The following is a 17,976-nucleotide window of genomic DNA, read 5'->3' on the forward strand; positions in this document are numbered from 1 at the left end:
TCAATGATACATGTATATCTGACTTGAAATCTGAAGGAGTGGTGTATTCATCTCGAAATCTAATGTGAAATTATTAATTAGTTAGAAGGTAGGTAATTATTTCAAATTATAGAGTGGTAAGTATTTACAGTAGGAATGTTTTTTTAATTAGATAGTTTTTCTAAAATTTAAGTATACTAATAATATTCAAATAAACACATTGGGCTTATGAGTCACTGATGTAAGAAAGGCCCAGCCCATTTATTTTTGTTCGCATCATCCATATGACCAATTTAGTAACCGAATTAGTCCAACTTGCTTAATCTGCTTCTTCCTCCTCATTTCGCCGGTTCTTCCTAAGGTATGAGATTTTTCTTGTCTGTTTCAATGGAATTTCCTATAACTGGTGATTTTTTTTTGTATGTATATATATATTCATCCTTCTCAGAGCATTGCAAGGTGGTAGACTAGAAGAAACCGTGTTGTAATTGTATGACGAGTGCTTCAGAGCTATTTTTCACTAGGAGGTCTCGTTACGGTCGAAGCGATCTCGAATTAGGGTCCGATTTGTTGACAAGTCGGATTTCTCACAACCACAGCGTTCATAATCGCCGCCATCATCATCACAACCACCAGCCAACCGGCAATAATAATACCCGCCGTGATCGCCTCGATGTGAACGATTGTGAGCCCTTGCGCCGATCTCCTCACCGCCTTAGACGTTTGCCTCCTGTAAGATTTTGGATTTTTTAATTTTTTTTTGGTGCGTAGAATGATAATATTAAAAAATTAAAGTGCTGCTTTATCTATTGTGTTGTGCTGGCATATTGTATTCAAGCTTTTGAGTCACATTTGGTCAACATGCATATATTTAATACTAAAATTGTTAATTAGGTGAATCCAATTGTCATTTCACCGGATTCTTTCCTTTTTTATTTTCCGCTTGTCGTTTTATAGCTATGATTTCTTGCCTGGGTTAGTTAAAGCAAGGAAAAGGATGAAAACATGACTCAGGGGTACTGAATGTAGATAGTAATATATATTGGCTCACTGCATTCTTGTATAATAGTATGATATTTTTCGTACGGGAGACTGACGAATCGTTGAGATTGTGCCACAATCAAATATGGATGTTTAATTGGCATAGTACCTGCCTTATCACACTCCACACCTATGATGATTATATGGATGATGGACTTGTGGGTTGCAGGACAACGTTATTTGGATTTTTTAGTCTTGCTTATCAGTCTTGCGTTACTATTATCTGACATTTTTATTTGGCTGGCATATATATATATCTGCACCCTTTCTCTTGTTAGTATGGAGTATGGACTATGTACAATGCGATTAAAAATACTAACTTTCCTCTACTGATCATGATAAAAAGTGTGTTCTGTTTTCTGATTAATTATTGCCTGTTCTTTTGTTATTTATCAGTAAACCAATCAACTACATCTCAAGTTAAATACGAACTAGTCAGAGTTGGGCAATTCTATGCATCTACTTCGAGTCCGTTGCATAGTAATACTCAATAGTCTGGCTTGTAAGAAAGTTAAGAGTTCTATAAATTTCATTCTTATCGTTACACTACATACAAATCTCTAGTCATGCTAAAACAAATCCTGGCAAACATGGGACATGCTGTAAATGTAACGATAACAATATAACTATTGTGTAATTTCGTAGTTATTTCTTTAATTTCTTAAACATACCAAAAATAATACATCAACAATTAGGCTTAAATCTAAAAATAAGTCTTATAAGGATCTGTTTTTTTCCATCCTTAGTTATCACAAAAGAGAGTTGCTCCTTTTCCAATTAATTCCTGCCATTGGTGGCAATATTTTGAAGCCAGTATTGCCATGTGGTGTGCCATCCCCTGTTGCATGAGTCGAGCAAATGTGATGTGACAGCTTACTTTCATTGCAAGCCCTGGTGTTGTTTAGCTGTATGAATTTCAGAGATAATGGTTTTTTCCTAATCCAAGTGTTTGCCATTGTTCATCAGCTTTTATGTTCACTTATAAAATAGTACAAAGTATGTACTTGATACTCTTGTAATTGATTGATAGATTATTTTGATTTAGCTCATTCATTTTTGTTGTTGCATTTCATTCCTTCGTGTTTAGTGTAATATATTGCTGATTTGAGGGTCAAAAAATGTGGTAGGATGTGAGCTCTAAATTCTTACCCCCTAGTTTTTCTGATCGATTTTAATTCTTTGACGGTGACCTGAAACAATGATGCTAATTATTTTGGTCTTTTTTCACATGTCAGGATCGTGATTCTGTTTCACTCGACTCTGGGAATGGCCAGGCTGCATCAGGAGACACCAATCATGCAACAAACAACGATAATAGGATACGAGATAGGGTGGGAATCTCAGGTAGTGAGCGGCTCCCTGGTGCTGTACTACTTGCTAGGGAAAGACTTCTACAGAGATTGAGAGGTGTATCTATATCTGGAAACAGGTTGGTATTTTGAATCCATTAAACCCTATGGTATGAGATTTTCTTGGCAGGCCATTGTAGTTTATGATATTGCATGTCCACAAATCAACCTTTGATTAGATAAATTCGGAGATGGGTGAGAGTACATTTCTAAGTGGGTAAATTTCTGATAAAGCATACATGAAGTTGCTTGGGTCTTGATGAACTTTTTTGTTCTCTGATTCCTCAAATCAATTTGTTTGGGTCATTAGGATATCAAAATGAGCACGTGTTCAGATGAAAAAGGCTGGATATGTTAGTTTCCTGTAGTGACTTGACTTTCACCATAGGATTATTGCCAGGGGAAACCCTGGACGTAACGATTAGTTATGAAGGAACCTGCCGCTAGGCTATCTCATTTTCCATGTCATTGAGGGGTTCAAAATATATATATTCACATAAATACAAAAAATTTACCCCATATATACGGTGTTATTTTTTACCGAGGGGGTTCAGGTGAACCCCTGGAACACATGTGGGTCCGCCCCTGCTTCCTCCTCTATGGTTCTCCTCATTGTAGAAGTTAAAGGACATGTTTTAGGATGTCAATTCACCAGCAGTCTTACACGTCTGTGTTTTCTATTATAGTTGTCTTGTTAGCAATTAGCATGATTTCTCACTAGTGTTTGTAAGTTGCTCTGGTGGTTATTACAATATGATTTAAATTCTGGGAACACTATTCCTCTTTTTCATTTTACATGAGCAGTTTGGCGCTTGATATCATTCAAAGTTGGTCTAGTTGTCTGTTTTAGGATGTCCTATGTTGGCTAAACTTGGTCCTTCCATTCCGTGTAGGGATGGCAATGGGGCGGGGCGGGTCAATCTCTACGTGGGTGTGGGGTAGGGCGGGTCAAAATCTTGATTTTTTAAAATTATGTGCGGGGGCGGGTGCAAGTCTTCTCCAATTTTTGTTAAAGCAATTTTCCAATCTGCATTTGAGCAACTCTAGGAGATAGACAACTTTGCAATAATGAACATTTAAAATGTATTTACACGAGATGCCTCAGGCAAGAGTAATATATTCAATCATAAAATAATGAAAGAATTTATTTCCTAAAAATTATAAACTATCATGTTCTATTAAATAAAGAAAATGATAAAACATATTTTTGAAAAGAAAGTCCCAACCTTATATAATAAAAAAACATGGACACCCATCTATGCTGCATTGACAAATACGGGAGCAGTGAACATTTTAATGGAGCGGGTTTATAAAATAGTTATCAAGGAAAATTTTGTTAGTTAGTAGCCCAATAAAATAGTTTTAAATCAATTGTTAAATTATTCTAAATATAACAATTGTGATTTATAAACTTTGAAATATTTGTACATGTAAATAATAAGATAAGAAAAAAAAAAACTTAAGTGGGGCGTAGCGGATTGAGAATAGAAAAAAATGCTATGCGGGGCGGATTGAAAATTTTGTTGGTTTGACAAAACCGGCCCCGCACCGCCCCATTGCCATCCCTAATTTTGTGGGTCACTTGGACCTTCTATGCTAAACTAAAGAGACTTTTAGTTAATCTTCTGTTGAAAATTGTTATGTGCACTGTCAATTTAATTGGAGCTTCAAAAGTGTTGATTGAAAGCTGATATTGACTTCTGCTAGGCGAAGTTACGGGGTCCCAACAAGCTCCCATCGCAACAACTTTACAGTTGAGGATGATTTCAGACTTGCTGATGCCAGTGATTGGGAAAGCGGATTCTAGTTTGTGGTTCGCTGGCACAACCCCCAGCCCTGATCTTATCTGGGTAAGAGCAAACGAGAGGCCCCCAGGTCTGAGTCAAGAAGCCATGGATTTATTGCATATTGGGATTTACAGCAACTCAGACAAGGAAGAGGCCCGGGTGGTTCTTGACTGTAGCATATGTCTGGATGCTTTCTTGGAGGGAGACAAGCTAGTATGTTTACCTTGTGGGCATAGGTATCACCCTTGTTGCTTGGAACCATGGGTACGAACTTGTGGGGACTGCCCATATTGTCGAGCAGCTATACATGTAACTTCTTGTAGGGCCAAAGAAAGGTGTGAAGCCAACCATTGACTAGAATGGTGTTCTCTTCTGTGAAGTTCTTTTTTGATGACTGTCACCACCTTTTTGTTGGTTGAATGATAGTTTTCTAATAAAATGAGTAGAACAGGAAAAACTACTTGCCTTCTCCTTGGGACTCCATATTACAAATTTGATGCTTTGGTGAGACTTGGTCAAAATGAAATATTATGTCTCTTCTTAAGCAATGCTAATTAGAGAAATTATTAACAAATATGGGTCACAATTAGGTGACGACAAACGTCTGTAAGTTTCGTGTAACTATCAATATGTCATTGTTGAATTAGTCAGATTCCTATTTCAATGTTTTGACACCCCTTGAGTCTTGAATTGACAAGGTAACCATATTTGGTGGAATTAATTGTGTTTTTTCTATTTGTATCACTAAGTTTTTGTTTAGAAAAAAACTGATAATTAATAGTAAGTCTTGTCAACAATCCATGCCGTGGTGTAAGTGCTAGACAAATTTTACCTGTGGAATTTATAGCGACTATTTTTCAAAGACAATACAGAAAGATAGATAATCGATATCAAGTCCCTCCACATGTTCATTTCCTTTTTATAGTGATTTTTCATACGATATTCTTTTTCCTGCTTTGTTCCAATTAATTTGAGTTACACATCGATTAAGGTCCATTAAAAGGATAAGTTATGGACCAAGATTTTTTTCGATTTTAAGAACTCAAACCTCAGCAGTTTATTAATCAATAAAATATGTACAGTGGATCTAATTAAATATTAAGGCAGACACCAACACTGCACTTTCAATTATTATTCTGAGACAAACAATTAGTCGTTAATTTGTTTGTCTCTATATGCAAATTTACCTAACGACCAATGAATTAAAAAATATTATATTTGAAGATTCCAGTAAATAGAAGAATGTTGGTCTTGGATTATGTTAGATCTAAATTAAACTAATCTATATGGTACTCATTTCGTCTTATTTTAAGTATTATTTTTGCATAAAAAATTATCTCAAAACAATTGTCATATTAAGAATTAAAGATTAATGTTGACACTTGTAATTATACGGTACTTTGTATTTTTAATGAACAACGTGAAAAAAGTTAAAGCGATAATTTATATGAGACGGAGGTAATACTATTTTATTTAAAATAATTGAATTTTGTCATTCCAAATTCAAATATCCACGATATTGATGAAGATCTACCAAATTGGAGATAACTAATGAAGACACACATGTACAAAAGCATCTATTCCTTTAATGCAATTTGTTTGATTAGTTTGATTTGGTACAAATTCAAAGTTGAAAAAGAGAAAAAAAATCTTTAAAATATGTGATCTTAAATCTTTTTAAAAAATTGTGTGATTATAAGAGTTTTAAAATTACAATTTTAACTAAATCATAAAATTTATTCAATTAGTTATAAAAAAACCCTCAATAAACAAATATACTTTTTAAAATAGACTAATTAAAAAGTATTGCAAAATAAAATCAAACAGAGAGAATAAGTCAAAATGTGGCATATTTTATAAAAGAAGAATAAAGTGCTTTGTTGCCAAATGGTTTGGATTTTACATTTTAGACGTAACTTAACTATGATCAAGACATTATCAATATTAAACACAAATTTTATCATACAAATTATTTGGTAATACAAATTGCTTTGTTACCAAAAATCCAACTGCCTTAGCTTGACTTCTGACTTTACTCATAAATATCCAATTGCATCAAACAATATGACCCAAAAAACGTGACAAAGAAGTATATATATAGTGTGAACGGACAAAATAATAAAAGTTTCTTATATTTAATCATATTTCACTTGAGTCAATTTAACATAATTTTTATAATTAAAATTGAATTAGACTGATAAAAAGTTTTTAAATCAAAATTTATAAGTTCAAATACAATACAAAAAACATTATAAAGTGCAACTTTTTTCATGCCAATGTTATAAAAAAATACATTTAAAAATATTAGTAAAAAAATTAATGTAGTTTATTTTTCAAAAAATGAAATATGATACTTAATTTATTTAAGAATAATATTTAATCAACTATAAATATTTTGAGTCATTTGCAGATTATTAGTAACGTAAATCACGGAGATAGAGAAAACTTACCTGAAATTTCATCTCCTAAGTAAACGGATACACAACTAGTTATTTGACAGTTTGCTTTGTTTCTAAATAAATAAATTATGTACACCGAGATTTAATAGTGTATAAATTTGTTTTATATGATAAACTTAAACTTAAATTGACTTATACTAATAATTAGAATGATAATTTTTTTAATTGTAAGTTAAAGCTAGTAAAATAATATTCTCTCCGTTTTAATGATCTAGTTTGACCTGATATAAAGTTTAAGAAAATAAAGAAAATCTTTTAATTTTGTGATCCTAAATTGAAGTTATATCAAATGTACCAAAATATCTATTAATATGTTGATTTTCAACCTGCTATATGAAAAACTGAAATTAAAATACTGCCAAAACAGAAAAAAATAATAATTTAAAATTGATTAAAAAGAAAAATAATTCAAACAGGTAAGTAACCAATAAAGATTGTGAATTGTGACGAAGGATAAGCATCCCTCTCACGTTTGAGTCAGCCACATTATTCTTTTTTTTTCGATCAAAAGCCACATTATTCTTTGTTTTAATTTCTGTGTCGAACTTTTTATGTTAAATAAATGTCATTCAGAAGTAACTAATAATTTATAAAAGAAAATTTAAAATAATTTATAATCACGGAAATAATCTCTCACATTAGGAAAAACTGAAACGAACAACCAATTGTTCTAGAAAGTGACAAAGAAGTTGAGTATATAAATACAGAGAGAAACGCGTAAAGGCCCTCTTTACTTCTTCCTTTTCGAATTGCAACAGCCTACTCTTTCCGATACTTTCTCTGAACTAATCCCTTTATACAATTGTTGCAAAATTGTGGTTTATATAAGTTTTGATTATCGGAGAGAAGAGTATGATGATGCGATCCTGTTGTAGGCCATTGGAGAGGTGTTTTGGGAGAATAAACGGAGATGGCCTTTTATGGCATATGGACTTAAAGCCTCATGCTTCCGGCGACTTCTCTATCGCCGTCGTTCAAGCTAATTCTTCTCTTGAAGACCAAAGTCAAGTATTTACTTCTCCTTCTGCTACCTATGTTGGTGTTTATGATGGACATGGTGGACCTGAAGCCTCCCGTTTTGTCAACAGACACCTCTTTTCGTATTTGCATAGTACGTCATTTTCTTCTATTTTTACCTGATTTTTCAGTTTTTAGTGCCCTATTCACTCTTTGTTTCTGAAATTTCTGCTTTAAGTTCGTTCGTTTATACAGACCCCTCTTCTCTTATTTGCGTAGTGCGTAGTCTTCTTCTGTTTTGGCGTGGTTTTTCAGTTTTTCCTGTTATATACTTTCGTGGGTCACGATTTGTTTCTGCAATTTTCGGTCAAGGATCGTTTTCTGTTAATAACTTTTATGAGGGATTTTGGTTTTGAATTTGTAGAGTTTTCGAAAGAGCAAGGGGGTTTGTCATCTGATGTTATAAAGAGGGCATTTCATGCTACAGAAGAGGATTTTATTCAATTGGTGAAGAGATCATTGCCTGTAATGCCAAAAATTGCTTCTGTTGGATCATGTTGTTTGGTTGGTGCAATTTCTGAGGGTGAATTGTATGTGGCTAATTTAGGAGATTCTAGGGCAGTTCTAGGACGCAGAGGTTTTGATGCGGAAAAAAATTCTGTGGTTGCAGAAAGGTTATCAACTGATCACAATGTTTCATGTGAGGAAGTGCGGAAAGAAGTTGAATCACTTCATCCTGATGATCAGGATGTAGTGGTATATATTCGAGGTGTTTGGAGAATTAAAGGCATAATTCAGGTGATCTTTCTTGTTATTTCAGTTGATGAATACTGAAGTTGTTGTATCTGTGTTCTGAATGTGAGAATATGTATTATTTGGAGTAATGTGAAATTTGAACTTTCCAGGTGGGAATGATGTTCTATCTGAATAGTCTAGGTTATACAATTTGCGCTTTTACTTTACTCGGTACTGACTTCATGTTGTTCCGACTAATCTAGTAGTACTTATATCTTTTGTAGGCCTCCTTATACAACATTAGTTTCATCTTTATTTTGCACAAATCTCATCTCTAACCTAGATGGTTGTCCTATTGGTTTGATGGTGGTTATATTTTACTCTCTTTCAGTCAGGTTCATAATTGCTGAGCCCTGAATTTATGAGATGAGTTGTGTATATTGTATGACTTGGGAAAGTTTAGGCTTCAGAATATAAACTGTGGTAATTATGCTCCATATTATTTTGTGTGCATACCGATAGGAAATTTCTGTGTATCTTTGTCCTACGTGTTCTCAAGGCTTTATATCTTCCTACTCTTCTAGGAATCACACGCTATGCCTCTTGATCCACTGTTTCACGTAGTTCAAGTTAGAGGAAGTCTGTGTTCCCTACATGAGACGCCCATGAAGATTTTATAAAGCAATGAGTTGTGATTTTAAAGGCTCTGGATTCCTGTGATGGTTATCTAACTATTAGACATAGATTCTGTATGTTTTCTGCTGATAAAAAGCAGGGACATTATTCTAGGAGTGTAACAAGGAATATTTGTAGTCATTTGTTCGTTTTCTCTCCAGTCTTGTGCGGTCTACTGGAAATTTTCAGACGATGCTAACTTATACATCTTAATTTGCAGGTCTCAAGATCTATTGGGGACGCCTATTTGAAGAAACCTGAATTTAACAGGGATCCTATCTTCCAACGATTTGGGAATCTTGTACCTCTGAAGCGGCCTGTACTGACAGCAGAGCCTTCAATTGTTACAAGAAGTATAAGGCCTCACGACTTATTCCTTATATTTGCTTCTGATGGCCTCTGGGAACAATTAAGTGATCAATCAGCTGTGGAGATAGTATTTAAAAACCCAAGAGCTGTAAGTTCCAATTGTTTCACCCTTGTCTCCTGGTGAACTAATGGAAATGTTTGCATTTATGCATAGTGGTAAAGTCAGGTGGTTGGAGCTTATAATCTATGGGTTAAATTGAACTCAGTATATTTTATCACGGAACATAATTATATATGTTTAAAACCATTCAACTTTCAATAATTATTAAATTTTGAATCTATAAGTTCAATTTAGTGCTAAGAAACTTAAAGGTTGAACATGTTGAGTTTATATCATAGATCTGCCTATGGATCAAAGTGTACATGGCATTAAAAAGTAGTCAGAGATATTTCATTCAGCATTTCAGCCAACTTAATGCAAGCTTGAGTATGTGTAACCTGTCATGGATTGAAATTTTGCCACTTTTACTTTTGTATAGCTCATCCTGTTTTGGTGAACCAGTTCTTTGATTTGTAGAAGTCGTAGTTAAGATATGAGACATTCCTGTTATGACTTGTCTGTTTATTTGGTTGATGTACTTGCAGGGAATAGCTAAGAGACTGGTGCGTGCAGCCCTTCAGGAGGCTGCCAAGAAGAGGGAGATGAGGTACAGGGACATACAGAAGATAGAAAAGGGGATTAGGCGCTATTTCCATGATGATATAACAGTTATTGTGATCTATCTTGATCACCAGAAAGAATCCTTCCATTCCAAAGGCACTCTTGGCTCTATCACTGCACCTGTAGACATTTTCTCATTTAATTCAAATGATGCTGAGGAGAACCAAGTGATTGAAGCTTTTTGAACTGCCCGAAACCGCAACAAGAGGATGGTATATTCAGTATATAATGTTACTGTATAGGGAAATAGCGACAGAAACAGAGTATTACATGGAGAAAATACAGGTTTGATGTAGATAAACCGGGGTAATGGGTTGCTGATTGGATGAATCGAGAGCAGAAGTTCAGTTGACCAAACCCATTGTTTTGTTCTTTCAGACGGATTGTGCTTGAGAAATATAGTGCAAAAAAGGACTCCTGTTATTTTGACCTGACAATTTTTAGGTAGGGAAGTTTTCTGAAAATCCCCAGGTTTTGTTGTATTTTGCATTCTTGCTGTGCAAAGAGTTGAATAAGGTGAGAATCAGATTACCTCTCTATCTTGTAGTTACAGTTATGTGGTCTCTCTATTCATAAATTTACACTAATCTAAAATCATTGGGGATTCTTCAAAAAAGTTATCCACAATCTAACACTTATCCTGCGTTGATATAATGCATATGGTAAAAAATAGGTATAATACATGACCCTTAACTTGACTTCGGCGAACAACTATGCCTTCCAATTTTGAGTGTACACAAGTAGACAGTTAAACTTGTATAAAATTGAACAAGTAAACACACGTGTCCTACATGAAATTGCCATGTAGGACAAATGTGTCTATTAGCTCAATTTTATACAAGTTTAATTGTCTATTTGTGCACATACAAAGTTAAAGGTCATAGTTGCCAATTGATGCCAAGTTAAAGTTCATATTTATGTATTAATGGCAATGCACTTGCGAATTGAAAGGTTAACAAAATCTCAATTAAACAAAAGATGGATTATTAACAAGTTTGCATTTATTTTTATTGTCATAATTTAACTAAGAGCTTAATCAAAACCTAGCCACTATGGTTACCCTTTAGTATCAAACCTTGCCTATTCCAAGCAAACTCCAAAGCATCACAAAGTAACAAGGATCTCCTAGATTGTAAAAGAACCTATATATACAGCAATTAGCACACCACTCGTATTTTCGCAGTGTACATGTATATAACATGGAAAAAAGGAAGAGAATACAACAAAACGGCATTGCTACTAAACTATAATCCATTAAAAAAAAAACTCATTTCTTCATCAATCTCGCTGATAATCTAGTCTCTTCTTCCTTAGAAACGTGAGGATTAAGCTTACGGAGGTTGTTAATAAAAGCCAGAGCTTCATCTCTCCGGTTGAGTTTACAATATGAGTCGATAATGGAGTTATATGTGCTATCATTCGGCTTACAACCTTGTTTGATCATGTAACGAACCACTTCAATGGCATCAATAAACATTGCATCAGCTGCATACCTTGAAACAAACGTATTATATGTGATCACATCAGGAACAATTCCAGATTCCTTCATTTCTGTAAAGATTCGTGAGGCGTCTCTCATCCGCCCATTTCTACAATAAGCATAGATTACTGTGTTAAACGAAATAACATCAGGCCGGACTCCTTTTGCTATAATTTCCATTAGCAGTTGCTCTGATTTCTCGTAATTGCTAGACCGGCTGTACATATACATCAAACTATTATATGTAGTCAAGCTAGGAGTGTAACCAGTATCATTCATGAAGTTCATGATCTCAGCTGCCTTTGTAACCATTTGCTTCCGACCATATATAGAAAGCATGGCATTTAAGGTGGTTATGTCTGGCGAGAAACCTCTACTTCGTAACTCAAAAAAAGCTCGTTCAGTCTCCACTAAAAGATCGCTTTTGCTATAAACTAATACAAGGGTCTTCAGAAGCACAACATGAGGTTGGATTACAGAAGAGTATATCTCTTCTGCAAGAGAATGAATCCTGTCAATCTCTTTCCCATTAGCATATGCATGAAGTAAGGAACTGTACGTTAGCTCATTGGGTTTACAACGACCATCTTTCATTTCTGCAAGTACTTTCTCAGACTGTTCCCATAGCCCTCCCCGAGCCAATGCTGCTAGAACAGCATTATAGGTGGAGAGATCGGGAGTGACCCCTGCATCTATCATTCTCCTGTAAATGACCATAGCTTGATCAAAAGCTCCACAACGACTGTAAGCACCAATTAAGGTGTTGAAGGTGTCCCGCTCAGCAACAAACCCTGCTCGCTTCATTTCTTTGAACACTCCAGTGACTTCTGAATCCATTCCATTCTGTCCAAATACGGCTAGGAGTGTATTCCAAGTGACAATATCTGGGGAACAACCAAACGTCCTGATATCATCAAAAACCTTCATCATTTCGGTGAATTTTCCCCTGTTTCCATACATCTTAATAAGAGCATTGAAAGTGCAGATGTTTGGTTTACACCCTGCACTTGTCATCTCCTCAAATATTCTCATTGCAGATTCATCCTTCCCAGCCTTCTCAAATCCGGAGAATAAGGTGGTATATGTAAAGACATCAGGCTTAATCCCTTTATCTATCATCTTGGCTTTCAGCTCCATTGCTTCCTCCATCAGACCATCCCTAGCATAAGCAGATACCAAAGAATTGTAAGTCACAATGCTGGGCGAAAACCCATGCACCTCCATCTCTCGTAAAACCTCCATAGCTTCTTTTGGCCTCCTAGACCTCCCATACACATCTAACAGCGCATTGTATGTAACCTTATCGGGCAGAAAACCTCCTAGTTTCATCTCCTCGAAAATCTGCCTAGCTTCCTCATACAATGATCCCCGACGACAACAAGTAATAAGAGTATTATAGGTATAAGCATCAGGAACAACTCCAGAGTTCTTCATACCTTCAAACACAGCTGAAATTCTACTCCAAGGCATACCCATTTTCCCATAAACATTCAAAATCACATTGTAAGTGATTAAAGTAGGTTGGCACCCTTCCTCCTCCATTTTCTTGTAAACCATAACCGCGTCCCTATACCTCCCATTACGAGCAAATGCAGTAATTAAAGAAGTATATGCATAAACATCAATACCAAAGCCATCTTTCTGCAAATTGTGTAGCAAAGATGAAGCCACCGAAACCCTCCCCTCTTTGCCAAGCATACTTATAACCACAGCAATTACAGAACCATTTAACAGAACCCCAGAATTAGGTCGATTCCTCACCCATTCAAACACATTGAACGCTAAGTCAATTTTTTTATAATACCCTAAACCCTTGATAATACCCAAAATATCAAAACTCAAAGACTCTGTATCCAATTCAGAACCTTCTAAACGATGCACAGTATACAAACTAAGCAACATCTGGTGAATATTATCGACATGAAATTCCGGGCCGATAAGGGTTTGAAGAATTTTCTCACCTTGAGGGGAAAGTCGATGAGGATTCCATGGTTTGCCTCTGTTGGAATCATTGTCCTTGCCAATAATACGCCGTCGTGTTCTGGGGATTGGAGAAGGGAAATTAATGGATTGAGGAATTTGAGGTGATTGTGTGGAAGTAGAAGGGAAGTTAGGAGAAGTGTTGGGATTTTGATGGTGAAAGAGGTCGTTTAAGAATGGAGCGAAGGGTTGATTGGACGAAACAGTGAAGTCTTGAAAGATGGATTTTGAAGGTGGGGGGTTTGGTAGTAGAAGAGGAAAACCTAATTTGTCCGCCATTAACAGAGTCTCACAGCTTTCTGCAATAACGAAAAAACTCCTATCTTGTTTGTATTTGGTAATACTACATTACACTTTCCATGGTGGCCAGTTATTTTGAGTTCCAAAGATATTTTCTTATTTATTTATTAATTAATCTACTTTTTTTATTTTGGTAATTTTCTCGATTTTCGATTTATTACCGAATTTTCAATTATCGATTCTCAATTCTAATTATACATTTCATCGTTGGATTTTCAATTATCGCTTCTCAATTCTAATTATACATTTCATCGTTGGCTAGTTTCACTTCAGCATTTTGAGAGCAAGTAACTCTGCTTTAAAATAGTTAAGTGAGTAATTGAAAATCTAATAATAATTTGAAATGTCATTTGGCTATTTTCTCATGTCCCACCAAAACTTTTATATCATAAAATCATCTAAATCTTTTTCATTTCTGCTGTAATTTAAATCAATATATTTTCCCAAAATAATTTGGTGGAGGGGAAACAAATTTGTTTAATCCCAATTTCTTTTCATCCTTCCTATACTAGGAAAAACTGGCTATGAAATATACAAGAATCCTACCCAAAATTAACAGTACAAGTTAGTGGTAAGATGGTTGTTGTAGCATTGTTATTTTGATGAGAAAATTCACAACCACTACCCTTAAGATGTGCACAAGATAAAACTCTGTTTCTATGCAACCGCTTGCCCGATGAGGTCGACCTAGAAGATTATTAGTACTGCAAGTAAAGTGAATGGACTGATAATTTCACAAACTTTAAACATAGAAATAATATACTGGATATTGTCATACATATGAAAGGGAAAAAAACCCTAATATTCAGTACATTTGACCATATCAGAGTTCAGTACTGAAATTTGTTCTAAATATGCCCCGAACATAGCTTACATGTAAAGCTGCAATATGTTTATGATTGACAATCCACTGGCTACTAATGTTGCATGGAAAACCATAACATGTAGATCTGAATACCAAAATCAAAACTATCACAAAAGTGTGATCTTCATAGCTCAAGGCTCCTTCAGATACGTTTCGATAAGCTAAACTAATAAAGAAGCACTGTTCCTAGTAGATACCATCACCCAACCTAGAGCCTAATTTACAAAAAAGAGTTCTCCTTTTAAGCTTTCCTTTATAGATCATTTAAGAAAGTGAGGACTAATCAACCCAGCAATCTCAAGGAACCCAACACGTTCCTTTCCTCCAAAAATTGTCTTCAACTTCTCATCACAAATTATGACCTTCTTGTTTTGAGGATCCTACAAAAGCAACATATCGTTAAGTATCAAACCAACTATAGATAGATAGTTGTTAACCATATTAATAAAATAATGAGTAGGATAGCGCAAACTACAAATAACAGTTAATGCACTTCGAAAGAGTTGGCAGTACAAACAGTAGAGATCACTAGCAGAAAGCATTGCCTGCTTTCCATTGACCTTCTCAGGTAAATGATAGAGATTACCAGTCAGCTTATAGATAAACAAATAGACAACTATAATCAGAAACTATATCACCAAACTAAATTAACACAAGTTCTCAATCTTTCACCAGATTATACATCCTGAATCGAGTTTGACAAACCAAAAAGGAAACCAAATGGCATAAAGCTTGCAGATAGAGTGAAAATCTTCAGTCAAAAGTAAGGTTTTTGCCGCACGAAAAGGATATTGCATTTAGGTTTCACCAGGGTTGGTTTCAAAGAGGAGTGATAATCAATTAACAGCTCGAAAACATAGATCATTAGCTTGCTACTTTTTGAGCAGTATGCAAGACCATGAAAGAGTTCAAGGGCATCATGCACAGTTTTTAGTTTGGCTGTCATCAAATGCATAATAAAATGCAGAAACTATGACAATGATTTAGATGCATCAGAAGTCAAAACCATAGACTAAGACAGACTTCTCAAATGGAATTACAGAACACTCTAGTTGTCTTAATCTCCACCTTTTCATTTCACAAGCATTTCTTGCAAGACACCCAACAAATAAAAACTCAAGGTATTGCACACATTACAGATTACACTTTTGCATCAGCAAACTAGTTTTGATGCCAGCAAGAATCTGGTGACCAATTCTAAACAAAAAGCAAGAAAGTGTGAAAAGCGATAACTTGAATCCTCAACAACCACAAAAGAGGACATAGATTTATGTTGAATGTTAAGAGACTATAACATTGCCAAAATGATAACAAAGTGAGTGAAATGGAAGTACTCCAATTCAACATAGAAGTGCAAATAAAAATTAGGATTCTAGCATATAAGATATATCCAACCAGTATAACCTTCAAAAACCATCCTTACAAGCTTCAACATAAAGATATACTAGTATATTACAACACATCTAATTACTAAGAAAGTATAAGTGGTAACTCCATATTTTAGACAACCAAACCAATCATAAAACAAATATTACTACAACACAACACAGAAAAATACTAATGAATAAACAACTTAAACCTATAATCAGAAAGAAACAATTATCAACTCTTCAGCTATTGACAAGTTGGCATAATCAAACTAACTAGAGCTAACCCACCTAAAACACACAAATATATAAACAAGCCACCTTAGCCAAAATCAAGTAAATATCCCCAATAACGCCATAAATCACAATAACATATTGGTTAGTTCATAGGGATAGTCGGTGGAGCGTAAACGGGGTTTACCTGAAGGTCGTTCGCTTTGATGTGTGCCCAAATCAACTTGAGGGCTTGAGTTCGAGGAACCTCAGACATGCCACCAAGGAAAGCCTGCATTTCCGGCGACACCCTACGCGGCTTCATAATCCCCCTAGGTTCACGCTTCTTCGGCTCAGCAGCCGGCTTAGAAGCTGTCGCGAAAGTGACCGTCCGCACAGTGCGCAAGTTAGTATGATGAGCCGCAAGCGGAGACGCGAGCCTAACGGAGGAGAAGGAAGCTGACTTCGCAAACGACGCCGTCTCGCCGGTTGAGAATACCGAGAATAACCCCAAGGACACCGCCATTATCTTCTTTCTGTAGCTTTTGCTATTTTTGAATTTGCAGAGATAAGTGTGGCAAAGGGTTTTTTGTGTCCGTAAAATTCAGGGTAACCGCGCCTTTTGGACTTTCTGTTTTTTTGACCATATTGCCCTTTTATCTACATAATTTGGGCCGCTAATGGGCTGGTTATCCATTGCTACAGTGTCAAGTTACCAAGCCCATATAATAGCTAACGATAATACCCGTTTCTTAGTGAAAAATATGGTTTGCACCGAGATAGCACTCTTGCATGTGCTATTTGAGTATTCTATTCGTTTTAATTTATGTAACATAGTTTAATTAAAGTATAAAAAAAATTGCAATGTGAATAAGTAAATATACGAAGAAGTTGAAGGAACTTCAACATCTATAGTATATACATATATGATTCATACAGAGTTTATACAACATTCATGTATAACATCATGACCAAGATTCAAAGCACAATTATATATAAGTTTTGAAGAAAAAAAAAAGTATGTTATATTTGGTTAGCGGAAAACTTCTGCTATATTTGAATTATAGGTCATATTTTTATGTATTTTTTTAGGATTTGCTTGAAAGAAAATAAGGAAAATGACAAGGCAACGTTAAGGAAGAAACATTTTTTAATTTCATGTCAAATCATTACTAGTATATAGGTGTAAGGAATTAAGAGTAATAGACACAATTCCTTTTACTCTACGCGATTAGGGTCTAATCAAAGGGACCACCCAATTTCCCCTTGCTAGCTGTTCCATTATGCATACACTAAAATCATTTTTAGGTAACTTGTCTTTTCAATATTTCAATTACTATAAATTAATTATCACATATATTAACCATAAAGTTGAACTTAATGAAGGTCAGATTAGCTCATTTGTGTGCTTTCCCCCCCTTACTGTTCTCTTAAGCGGAAAGAGTGGAAACTGGATTGCAATGCAAGCAAAAAGGTTTATGTCGCATGATGTTTGTTTTAATACTCTAATCGTGTCAAAAATAATGGTCTAGTTTCCTTTTTAGTATGTTTCGAAAAGAATGATTCATTTTTTTTTGGCAACACTTTAACTTCAACTTTTCACGTGACAATGTTTAAGAATCACAAAATTAAAAAGTCTTCTTTCTTTTCTTAAATCTCGTTCCAAGTCAAAGTATGTCGTTCTTTTTGAAACAGTGGAATTACCAATTACTCCTAATTAAGTGATTAGGCCCACCATCATTTTGTTTTTTTTAGCACT

General features: G+C 35.0%; 4 protein-coding genes across 4 annotated transcripts; 2 read left to right on the forward strand and 2 right to left on the reverse strand.

The window, feature by feature from the left end:
* Positions 1-292: 292 nt before the first annotated feature.
* LOC125815773 (probable E3 ubiquitin-protein ligase RHY1A) lies at positions 293-4,628 on the forward strand. Its single transcript, XM_049495326.1, is given in 4 exon segments — positions 293-711; positions 2,256-2,449; positions 4,077-4,158; positions 4,160-4,628. Coding segments are annotated over 4 exon segments (867 nt in total). The 5' UTR covers positions 293-471; the 3' UTR covers positions 4,511-4,628.
* Positions 4,629-7,357: 2,729 nt separating this feature from the next.
* LOC125815766 (probable protein phosphatase 2C 63) lies at positions 7,358-10,599 on the forward strand. The gene is made up of 4 exons (XM_049495315.1): positions 7,358-7,726; positions 7,997-8,370; positions 9,203-9,439; positions 9,937-10,599. The coding sequence occupies exons 1-4, from the start codon at positions 7,468-7,470 to the stop codon at positions 10,195-10,197; spliced, it is 1,131 nt and encodes a 376-aa protein (XP_049351272.1). The 5' UTR covers positions 7,358-7,467; the 3' UTR covers positions 10,198-10,599.
* Positions 10,600-11,135: 536 nt separating this feature from the next.
* LOC125815754 (pentatricopeptide repeat-containing protein At5g02860) lies at positions 11,136-13,751 on the reverse strand. The gene has a single exon (XM_049495303.1). The coding sequence runs from the start codon at positions 13,749-13,751 to the stop codon at positions 11,280-11,282; it is 2,472 nt and encodes an 823-aa protein (XP_049351260.1). The 3' UTR covers positions 11,136-11,279.
* A 770-nt stretch (positions 13,752-14,521) lies between these two features.
* LOC125815780 (protein TRI1) lies at positions 14,522-16,844 on the reverse strand. The gene is made up of 2 exons (XM_049495332.1): positions 16,426-16,844; positions 14,522-15,017 (listed from the first exon to the last, which is right to left on the reverse strand). Exons 1-2 carry the CDS (start codon positions 16,741-16,743, stop codon positions 14,898-14,900), a joined length of 438 nt encoding a protein of 145 aa, XP_049351289.1. The 5' UTR covers positions 16,744-16,844; the 3' UTR covers positions 14,522-14,897.
* Between the last annotated feature and the right edge of the window lie 1,132 nt (positions 16,845-17,976).

The sequence above is a fragment of the Solanum verrucosum genome, unplaced genomic scaffold (genome assembly GCF_900185275.1).
Source record: "Solanum verrucosum unplaced genomic scaffold, falcon-dt-bn FXZP01000261.1, whole genome shotgun sequence".
Classification (NCBI taxonomy): domain Eukaryota; kingdom Viridiplantae; phylum Streptophyta; class Magnoliopsida; order Solanales; family Solanaceae; genus Solanum; species Solanum verrucosum.

Coding starts and splice junctions, on each gene's coding strand:
- LOC125815780 (XM_049495332.1), bottom strand. CDS start 16,743: ATGGCGGTGTCCTTGGGGTTATTCTCGGTATTCTCAACCGGCGAGACG. Junction 15,018..16,425: donor TCAAAGCGAACGACCTTCAG/GTAAACCCCGTT, acceptor TTGCTTTTGTAG/GATCCTCAAAACAAGAAGGT.
- LOC125815754 (XM_049495303.1), bottom strand. CDS start 13,751: ATGGCGGACAAATTAGGTTTTCCTCTTCTACTACCAAACCCCCCACCT.
- LOC125815766 (XM_049495315.1), top strand. CDS start 7,468: ATGATGATGCGATCCTGTTGTAGGCCATTGGAGAGGTGTTTTGGGAGA. Junction 7,727..7,996: donor CCTCTTTTCGTATTTGCATA/GTACGTCATTTT, acceptor TTGAATTTGTAG/AGTTTTCGAAAGAGCAAGGG. Junction 9,440..9,936: donor TATTTAAAAACCCAAGAGCT/GTAAGTTCCAAT, acceptor ATGTACTTGCAG/GGAATAGCTAAGAGACTGGT.